The following is a 10,901-nucleotide window of genomic DNA, read 5'->3' as shown; positions in this document are numbered from 1 at the left end:
CCTGCCATTATGGCGAGTCTGCCGAGCGAGATTAGGACAGATTATTGCATAAAATATAGGTCTTCGGCTAATAATGTTAATTGGGATATTCAGGAACTGGTTGATTTCATCCGAGATCAAATTGAAAGTAGGGAAATGGCTGAATTTCTGGGTTCCGGGCCGGGGAAAAGCGCGTGCAAAACTAAGCAAGGTAAAAAAGAGGATGAAAAACCTCGAGTTAGTGTTAATTCGGATAGAAACAAGCATAACGTTACGGCAAGGGCTTTCACAGCAAAGGTCAGTAATAATCCGGAAGTTATGTGTTACATAAGATGACGTCACACCGCTAGGCGGCGTGACTAGCAATAAACATAGTTGTACTGTAAACTAGTATGCGCTCAAGTAGACACTAGAAGGCTAGACCTCTCCGAATAAACAAGCTTTACTATAGCTAACCCTAGTCGTTATTTATTCATACACACATACGTAACATGGTGTCAGAAGCGGGGTGCGAAAAGAAACAAGAAATCAAGCGCTGAGCCCAACAATCGAACTAAACGCGGATAACGTGAATTAGACAAATAAGACAAATAAGCCTTTGCGGCAAGTTTTTTTTTTTCCCGCGATTTACATGGCTACGTTTCACGCGCCGGCGCCCTTTACTCCCGGTAAAAATTCGGCGGATGCCTGGGAAGATTGGCTAGAGGAGTTTGATATCTTTGCCAAGGCCACAGAACTGAGCAAGAAAAATGCGGATACGCAAATCAATACCTTCCTGCATATTATTGGAACAGAAGGCTTAACGCAATCATTTGACTCTTTTGTGACTGAATGGAACCATGCCTCATATCCAAACCAAACCCACTATCAACCAGAGGAAATCTACCCTCCGACTACACCAGATAATGATGTTTTTCCGGGCCATAACGCCATGACAGCGGATCAGTCATATCAATCTCCGCCATTAGAGGATCCTTCAGAACACCTGGGGGAAGCGGCACTTTTTGACTCGGAGCCGTTTTATGTTCAGCTCCTTCTTATTGACCAACTTTCAACCCAGACCGACACCAACACTTGGTTGGCAACGATATGCCTTGGTAATAACCCGGTGCACTTCAAAATCGACACTGGATCCCAGGTGAATGTTTTGCCCTACGAAGTCTACCAACAGCTGACAAATCCTCCCATGATACAACCAACATCTCGACGAATCATGTCCTACTCAGGACATCAAGTTCCCATGCTGGGCTGTATTGACATCTTTGCATCATCATCGAATGCCTCTCGTTCTTGCCACTTTTACATAACGCCACAGCAGACCTTACCCATCCTAGGCGCAAGTACATCAACACAATTGGGTCTGATTCAGCGTATCGACACAGAAGCTCACATGCCGAACATTGCCACATCACCATTAGTACAAACTCAGGTCAATGTACTCCAATCACCAAATATTATCGCACACTGTAAAAAAGTGAGGTTCATCTTTGATTGCTTAGGCGTGCATAGCGCCGACACTGTGGTGGTACGCTTTAACATTCAAATTTGAATAACTTCTTTGCGTTCAAATTTGAATAACTTCTTCGCGTTCAAATTTGAATAACTTCTTTGCGTTCAAATTTGAACAGAACACTATTGTTCAAAATTAATCGCTCACGCATTCATATTTGAACGATGCTAAGAGGTTAGTATATCGTGTAAATTTAAGCATGAAACCGCTCAAATTAAATTGGAAAATTTAACGTTTAATATTGAATCTTTATGTATTCATTATTGAGCAACACCGGAGAGTTTGATCAAGCGTTCATATTCAATTGCTTACGTTTAAAATTAAGCAGTTCACCATTTAATAATACATGGTGGACAAGCGTTTGATGAAGCATTGAAATTTGACGTTGAATTTTGAATACCCTGGAGAAATTTGATTTCAAATTTCATCGCTGAATGCCTTATGGTATAGGGCATACTATATTAAATATAGTAAACACACTGATAAGGAAGAAATCTAATGTGTTTAAAGCTTGTACATCTTCTGAGGGCGGGTGAATTTGAAACACATAAACTATAATCGTTGTGTTAAATAATAATTCAGTTGTATGAAGAAAGTCTGCACCCTTTCCGATTATAACGTTAGAGCAATAGGTTATATTATCAAACTATTTGAAGGCCCAAGTAAATATAAGGGAAAGGAGAAATACGCAATAATCCGTAACATTTCCTTTGATATTATTGTATAATGATGTTTATACAGGCTAATGTATATTTAATTCAAGGTAAATAAGCAAGTTATAGTAAATTGTTGAGAAGTTATTGAATTTTTAATGGAAGCTTTGTTTGTAGTACAAATTTACAGCAGCGGAATCAAGTAATTTTAGGGCAGAATTAATTTGGTTTGGCACACCTATTGGGATTGAAAAATTTCGTTCTCGTGTGAACGCCCATATCACACTCGTTTGAACGCCCATAATGCACTCGTTTGAAAGTCAAAAAGTTCTTATTTGAATACCTAAAACGCTCTTGTTTTAATACTAATACTAATACAATCCTATTAGAACGCCAAAACGACCGTATCTGAACGCTTCATTAGCCCAAGGCGGTTATTCAAAATTGAAATTGAATGGGATAAAGATTCATTTTTGAACGGTTATGTATAAGTTGTTCAAAAATAAATGCTTGAGTTAAGTTTTGATCGACATGACGGTAGTTTGATCAAAAATAAATGCTCATGACTGGTTTTGAACGCCTAAAACACCCCTTGTTGAAAATTGAATGTCTCTGGTTAAATGTGAACGCGTCAATAGAGGCTTGTTCAAAATTGAACGGTCACTATCAGTTTTGAATGCCAAAAGCACGCTAATTTTTTACAGTGCAGCTCCGTCAGAAATCATTGCGGAATTCCAAGACGTATTTGGTCCTATGGGTTGTCTGCCCGGATTTCATAATATTACCTTACGAGCCGACGCCAAGCCAGTAATTGTTCCGCCGCGTAGCATACCTCATGCTTTTCGCGAGCCTTTAAAGAAAGAACTTCAAAGGATGGTCGCACTAGGAGTAATTGAGCCAGTTACGAAACCCACGGACTGGGTTCACCCAATTGTAGTAGTCCCGAAAGCTAAAAAACAACCAACACAACAAACGGTTCAGTCTACTAACCGGAACGAAGAAACAGAAATTCGGGTCTGTCTGGACCCGAGAAATCTAAATATATCAATCAAACGTCAACACTACAAACTACCAACATCTCAAGAAATATTTAGCAATCTACAAGGTTGCAAAGTCTTCTCTGTGCTGGATGCAACATCTGCTTTTTGGCAGATCAAGCTGACTGAAGAAAGCTCGTACTTGTGTACGTTTGCCACGCCGTACGGTAGATTCCGTTTCCTACGTCTCCCTTTTGGAATATCAAGTGCTTCTGAAATCTGTCAGCAGGTAATGCATGAGATCTTTGGAGATATTCCAGGCGTGTATATATCGACAGATGACTTCCTGTTGGCTGGTATTGGAATCTCACATCACAACGACATCTTAAAAGCCGTTTTAACACGGGCACGGGCTAATGGAGTAACATTCAGTGCTAAGAAACTTCAACTTGCGGTTCCAAGAATTTCCTATCTGGGTCATATAATCTCACAGTACGGGGTGCAAGTAGATCCCAAGAAAATAACTGCTGTTCAGTCTCTCACTCCACCGAGAAACAAGAAAGAATTGCAAAGGTTTCTTGGAATAATAAACTACCTTAGTAAATTTATAGAATGCCACTCCGAAAAGACGATGCACTTGAGGACATTATTAAAGGCAACATCTGAATTCATATGGGACGCCAATACACAACGCCTTTTCGACCGCCTGAAGGAAGACATCATGAAAGCTCCCGTATTAGCTTTTTATAATCCCGACAAAGAGAACCTTATTTCCGTCGACGCCAGTCAATTTGGCATTGGAGCGGTCCTTTTGCAGGACGGTCAACCGATAGAATACGCTTCCACCACTTTGACAGAAACACAACAGCGCTATGCGCAAATAGAGAAAGAAATGCTCGCGATTGTCTACGCTGTTGAACATTTCAACTACTATATTGTTGGTAATAAGGTTACGGTTGAAACTGACCATAACCCATTACTTGCCATAATGAAAAAACCCATCGCTACACTATCACCCCGACTACAACGGATGGTCCTACGACTTGCCCGTTACGACCTGACACTCAAATATGTGCCAGGATCGCAAATGTACATAGCCGATGCGCTTTCTCGTTCACCTACTCCGACCTTAGGCATCAACACCGATTTCCTGGAAGGGCCCGCAACAGCATTGTATTCTATGACTGTCATGTCACGGGACAAAGTCCTTGACTTTCAACATGTAATACGCCAAGACATGAACATGCAGAAGCTTCAACACTATGTCCAGCACGGATGGCCCACATACGCATCTATGGTTGACGCAAATCTGGCTTCCTATTGGCCCATCAAGAATGAAATTCATAGCGATCAAGGCTTACTGTACAGAGGGGACCGTTTGATCGTCCCTTTATCGCTACGGCCCATGATAATTGATCAACTTCATGGCGCTCATCAAGGAATTAACACCTGCCTTCGAAAAGCAAGAATGCATGTGTACTGGCCAGGCATGACAGATCAAGTTTCCAAAGTCATCCAGAAATGTGAAATTTGCTTAAGAAGAAGCAGGGCAAATACACACGTCATAACAAAACCACATGAAATACCAATGCTCCCATGGGAAACAGTGGGAATAGACTTATTTCATACGGAAGGAAAACCCGCTCTCTTATGTGTGGATTATCACTCCAAATTCGTCGAAGTTGACGAATTACGGTCAACAAATGCAAAAACAGTCATAAAAGCCTTAAAACCTCATTTTGCACGGTACGGGACGCCACAAAGGATTGTTACTGACAATGGACCACCTTTCAACTCTTCCGAGTTTGCCCACTTCCTATTGCAGTGGGGAGTAGAACACCGGACATCAAGTCCTCATTTCCCACAATCCAACGGAATGGTAGAAAGGCACATTCAAACGGTAAAAAATCTTCTCAACAAAGCAGCTCAGACTGGAGTAGATCCACACTACATTTTACTTGAATATCGAGCCACACCTCTCCAAAACCTCCCGGCTCCGTCAGAAATGTTAATGGGTCGTCTAATTCGGACACCAGAAACAACAACTTCCGCTATCTTGAAGCCTCACTTCCCATTACAACGCACATGGCAAGCACTAGAAGCTCGAAGAGCGCGAATGGCAAAACATGATTCACGACCCAATACCCATATGCATTCTTTCAAGATTGGCGAAAATATTCTCTTCAGTGTTGGCCCTCGTAGCTGGCAAAAAGCAACAATCACTGGCATCGCAAATGAACCTGATTCCTATATAATCACGACACCGAACGGAGCACAATATAGAAGAAATAGAATACACCTGAGACCAACGTATGAAAATCTTCACCACGAAATTAAGACCAATACATCGATGACAAATACAATGACACCAAAGCCAATCACGGCGAAAGCGATGATTCCGAAGCGTACAGAGGGAGAAATCAGTAGATGTCAAATTTCCTGGCGAATTGGTAAACAGCAAGAAAATCAGAGAAGAAGGACAACAACCTCTATTGGAATAACAAGAATACCCGAGAGACCACTACTAACGGCTCAAGAAAAGTTGCCAGGGCCTCAAATGCCCCAAGCTCAACCGCAAGAAACTGGCAAGAGTTCTAGAAGTGGGCGGCAAATAATCCCACCGAAGCGTTATCAAAATTCTTAAAAATTAATCTAGTTTTGTGTAAATACTATTTAGGCAGAATTTTAATTAACCTAGTTTTGTGTAGTCACTATTTTAGCAGAATTTTGTACAAAAAACATTTATAACTAATTTTTAACTGAAAAAAAAAAAAAAGAAACATGTTACATAAGATGACGTCACACCGCTAGGCGGCGTGACTAGCAATAAACATAGTTGTACTGTAAACTAGTATGCGCTCAAGTAGACACTAGAAGGCTAGACCTCTCCGAATAAACAAGCTTTACTATAGCTAACCCTAGTCGTTATTTATTCATACACACATACGTAACAAATTCGGATAGAAACAAGCATAACGTTACGGCAAGGGCTTTCACAGCAAAGGTCAGTAATAATCCGGAAGTTATGTTCTGCGCTTTTTGTAACGCTGACACTCATAAGTCAGTAAACTGCAATAATCATTCATTGGAAAGAAAAAGGGAAATTCTCGCGGAAACATTTAGGTGCTATATTTGCCTTCGCTCAGGACACGGGGTTAAACATTGTAGGTCCAAGTTTAAAAGCTGTAAAGGGTGCCACAGGCGGCATAATTACGCGATATGCCACAAAAATGAGGTGAATTCTAAAAACGTCGAGAATGGGTCGGAAAACGATGAAAATAAAAATGCACACGCTAAAGAAATTGTCCAAGTCAATTCGGCAGCGGCAAGGGTTGGTAGCGTGGGGGATAGAAAAGTCTTACTGCAAACTGCGGTTGGTATTCTAAAGAACCCGACACATTCGCAGCAGGGGGCGAAAATACGATGTTTCTTGGATGGGGGGAGCGAGGCGACTTTTATAAGAGAGGAGTTGTCCAGAAAGTTAGGGCTTCCAATTGTTGGCGAACAAAACCTACAAATATTTAGTTGTGGGAACGAAGAGCCCAGAGAGACTAAAGCAAAAATGGTAAAATTAAGGCTTGAAAATAGAGACAATAAAAACGAGTTTTCAGACATAGTGGCTATAGAGTTACCGTTCATCTGCTACGAGGCGGTTGGCAGTGCTAACTCATTGCGTGATTTAGAAATAATAATGGAATCAAAGGGATTAAAAATGGCGGAAGATACCAAAAGTATCGAAAACTCAAACACGCAATGTGATCTTTTGATTGGCGCTGATCACTATTGGGATGTAGCCATAGAAAATTTTGAAAGATTGTCTTCAAATTTAATGGCCCAACAAACTAAGCTGGGTTGGACTATTCAGGGGCCAACAGATATGGTAGTCAAACGGGGTGGAAACGGAACAGGTAAATCCGTAAAAACAATGTTGGTTAGAGTAGGTCAAAAACAGGTGCACCAAACCTTGGAAAATTTTTGGAACTTAGAAAGTTTGGGCATAACTGAAAAGGAAAGTCTGGACATCTCGGATGAGGTGACGCTAAACAACTTTTTTGACACAGTTAAAATGGAAGATGGTAGGTACTGCGTTAATTTCCCCTGGTTGGTGACAAAAGAAACCCTACCTGACAATTTCTCGGTTGCGTCAAAAAGAATGCAAGGGTTAATTAGAAAATTTGAAGGTAAAGCCAAATTTTATGAGGAATGCAAGGGTATCATAGCAGATCAATTGGAAAACGGCGTCATTGAGGAGGTCCCTAAAAATGAATTAGGCGCATCAAAACCTGGGACATACTATCTTCCACATCAAGGGGTGGTTAGGGAAAATGTGGAAACCACAAAATTAAGGGTTGTTTATGACGCGAGCTCACACGCCTACAATGCTCCATCACTTAACGATTGTTTAGCACAGGGGCCCAATCTATATCCGGATCTTCTTCTCCTCCCATTGAGGTTTAGGAAGCACAAAATTGCAATGGTAGCGGATATAGAGAAGGCTTTCCTTCAAATTAAATTGGATGATCAAGAAAAGGATTCCACCAGATTCTTATGGGTGCGAGAAAAGGACGGGGAAATTAGTCATTCGGACTTTACAACCATGAGACTAACGCGGGTACCTTTCGGCGTAAAGAGTAGTCCGTTCTTGCTAGCATGCACAATAAAGCATCATCTAAAGGTAAGCGACGGGGTGGACAAAAGAGTCAAAGAGAGATTAGATCAAGATTTGTACGTCGACGACCTGGGGACTGGAGCGGACGAAGTAGACGAGGCATTCGAGATATCGGTAGGCGCGGCAGAAACCATGCAAAGGGCGGGTATGAAATTTAGAAAGTGGGGTTCCAACAGTCAAGAATTGATATCGAAGTGGAATGAATACGAGGGAGGCTTGTTTGAAAAGGGGATCATGCAAAAAGAGACCAAAGTCTTGGGTATTAAATGGGAACCGCTATCAGACTGTTTCAAGTATGACCTGAACAGCATAATTTCCTATAGCAAGGAAGTTAAAAACACGAAACGTCATATGTTAAGCTTGATCTCTCAGATCTTCGATCCAATGGGTCTCATTTCTCCCTTTGTGATTAGGGGTAAAATGCTATTTCAAAAGCTGTGGCTGCAAAGAGAAAAAATCGGGTGGGACTCCGAAACCCCAGCCGATATAAGCGAACAATTCTTGAGTTGGTGTTCGGAATTGCCCGTTCTGAACGATGTCAAAATTGCCAGAAATTACTTTTGGGAAACTGATGGAAAATTAAAACGATTAGAATTGCACTGTTTTTGCGATTCTAGTCTGAAAGGGTACGCGGCAGCAGTCTACGTCAAATATGAAACGGAGAACAATCAGGTGGGGGCGGCGTTGGTGGTCTCTAAAACTAGGATTGCGCCGATAAAAAATTCAGGAAATGACAAGGATCAAAGTCAAACAATTCCTAGACTGGAGTTGATGGGATGTTTAATAGGGGCGAGATTAACGAATTATATTAGGGAAACATTTCAAGATAAATTGGATCGCCTATTTTTCTGGACAGACTCAACCATTGCACTGGGGTGGATAACGAGCGCGGCTAAGAGTTGGAAACCTTTCGTCTCCAACAGGGTTCAAGAGATTCAAAATTTAACGAAAGGGGGAGTATGGGGTCATTGTCCGGGGACTGAAAACCCGGCTGATGGCTGATCTTCCAACAAAGGGTATGGCAGCGCAGGACCTGTTAAAAAGCGAACTTTGGTGGTCGGGCCCAAAATGGTTGAAACAAACTGAAGAATACTGGCCTAAATCAATTCCAGAAACAAATCTGGAAGTGGTTTCCTACGAAAGGCGAAAATTAATTCTTGGGGTTAGTGTTAAGCAAAAAATTGGCATTCAACACATATTGGATTTGAACAGGCACAATTCGTTAGATAAGATTTTGCGCATTACTGCGTACGTATTCCGATTCATTAATAGAAATAAAAAGATAGGGCCAATTAGCGCGGTGGAAATGTTGCACGCGGAATTGACTTGGGTAAGAGACATTCAATCGGAGAAATATGAAGAGGAGCTAAGATCCTTAAAAAAGGGGAAAGAAATTGAGCATTCCTCTAAAATCGCACAGTTAAGTCCGATGTTAATAGACGGAATTATTTGTGTTGGGGGGAGGATCGAGAGTTCTAATTTACGTTTCGAAGAGAAGCACCCCATTATTCTCAGTAAAAATCTTCATTTTTCTAAGCTATTAATGATGAGGAGTCACGAGCAGGTATTGCATGGAGGTATCAATGATACTATAACTCAAAACAGGGAAAGGTATTGGATTCCCGCAAACAGGCAATTGGCAAGGAAAGTGGTTAAAAATTGCATAAAATGTAGAAAAACTACAGTGAAACAAGCGGATAGGCCAACGGCATCCTTGCCGTCAGATAGGATAGATGAATCCCCACCGTTCGCGAAAATGGGAATAGATTTTGCGGGACCTTTGTTTGTGAAAGACGGAAACCTTAACAATAGAAAGGTATACATTTGTTTGGCAACATGTGCGGTTACCCGGGCGGTCCATTTGGAGTTGGTCCCTTCCCTTAGCACGGATGAATTCATCTTAGCCCTGAGAAGGATAATTTCGCGGAGGGGGTTACCATCAGTCATATATACTGATAACGCGAAAACATTCAAAAAAGCCAACACTGATTTGTGCAATATCTGGAGAAATCTTAAAGAGCGGGAGCTACAGGAATTTTTTGGTAATAAGGGAATTCAATGGAAGTTTATCGTTGAAAGGGCACCCTGGCATGGAGGGTGGTGGGAGCGACTTGTTCGCACCACCAAAACTGCATTAAGAAAAATCTTAGGTCAGGCTAATTTCAACTATACGGAATTAGAAACCTCTATTTTGGAGGTTGAGGCCTTGATAAATAGCAGGCCTATATCATATATTTACAATGATCCGGAAGAGCCTACCCCGCTTTCACCGGCTGAATTCCTAATAGGGCAAAGGTTAAATTCTTTGCCATCTTTAAAATTGCAAAATAAAAACGTACCAACTACGCGTATGGAATTAACAAAACGGTTAAAATATCGGGAAAATGTTCTAAATAAAACATGGAAGCGTTGGCGGCACGATTATATGATGGAACTAAAATCCGCGCACCATTCAAAATTAGCAAAGAACGATGTTCAATTTAAAATTGGTGATGTTGTGTTAATCCAAGAAGATAAGTTACCACGACATATGTGGAAAATTGGTGTAATACGCGAAGTGATCGATGGTCGCGACGGTCGGAATAGAATGTGCGTGGTGAAAACAAAAAATGAACAATTAATTCGAAGGGCGGTACAACATTTATGTAATTTGGAATTAAACTAAAGCGCGTTAAATAATAATAACCGGGTAATACTTTCAGTATTACCGGGGGAGTGTTAAATATATTGAGAAAATAAATGGAGAAAACGCGCTTAACTCTTTTCATTTTTTAAGTATACCTTTAAAATCTTTACCTATGGGATCTGTCAATGTTGAAAAATGGGCAATGAAGCTATTTTAAGAAAAGGGTCGCCAATTACTTGGAAGCTTCTTTCGGCTATTTCTTATCAGTTATATCAGCATGGGAAATTTTGGGTAAAGTCTTGTAAAGGCAATGGTTTCCGTCTACATGGCGCCAGAAACTATTGCCTATTGTAAAGCCCTCACCTGAAAGGCGAGCGAGCTTCTTGTAAAATCAGAACTGTTTGAAACTTTCTCCTGGACGGACCCAAAAGGTCATTTTGGAAAATAAAGTATTTCTTTTTGTTGTCGTTATGCACTTGCAATTTCT

The 10,901-nt window shown here is 41.0% G+C and overlaps 2 protein-coding genes across 2 annotated transcripts; both read left to right on the top strand.

Annotated features, from left to right (window-relative positions):
- Window positions 1–610: 610 nt before the first annotated feature.
- Window positions 611–8,790, top strand: LOC149692847 (uncharacterized). The gene is made up of 6 exons (XM_089868788.1): window positions 611–1,408; window positions 2,231–2,252; window positions 2,320–2,344; window positions 2,781–5,726; window positions 6,084–6,179; window positions 6,288–8,790. Exons 1-6 carry the CDS (start codon window positions 611–613, stop codon window positions 8,788–8,790), a joined length of 6,390 nt encoding a protein of 2,129 aa, XP_089724914.1.
- Window positions 8,791–8,806: 16 nt separating this feature from the next.
- LOC149692846 (uncharacterized) lies at window positions 8,807–10,453 on the top strand. The gene has a single exon (XM_089868787.1). The coding sequence runs from the start codon at window positions 8,807–8,809 to the stop codon at window positions 10,451–10,453; it is 1,647 nt and encodes a 548-aa protein (XP_089724913.1).
- Window positions 10,454–10,901: the final 448 nt, after the last annotated feature.

The sequence above is a fragment of the Phalangium opilio genome, unplaced genomic scaffold, assembly GCF_054372755.1.
Source record: "Phalangium opilio isolate 3A_F unplaced genomic scaffold, DU_Popi_V2 ptg000024l_1, whole genome shotgun sequence".
Taxonomy (NCBI): Eukaryota; Metazoa; Arthropoda; class Arachnida; order Opiliones; family Phalangiidae; genus Phalangium; species Phalangium opilio.
Note: the sequence above shows the minus strand (reverse complement) of the source record. Positions and strands in the feature narration are given on the sequence as shown.

What these genes read in the sequence shown, in the direction of transcription:
- LOC149692847 (XM_089868788.1), top strand. Translation starts at nt 611, where the DNA reads ATGGCTACGTTTCACGCGCCGGCGCCCTTTACTCCCGGTAAAAATTCG. An exon ending in ATTTACAGCAGCGGAATCAA is followed by an intron (nt 2,345 to 2,780) that starts GTAATTTTAGGG and finishes ACGCGTCAATAG; the next exon opens with AGGCTTGTTCAAAATTGAAC. An exon ending in TGTAACGCTGACACTCATAA is followed by an intron (nt 6,180 to 6,287) that starts GTCAGTAAACTG and finishes TAAACATTGTAG; the next exon opens with GTCCAAGTTTAAAAGCTGTA.
- LOC149692846 (XM_089868787.1), top strand. Translation starts at nt 8,807, where the DNA reads ATGGCAGCGCAGGACCTGTTAAAAAGCGAACTTTGGTGGTCGGGCCCA.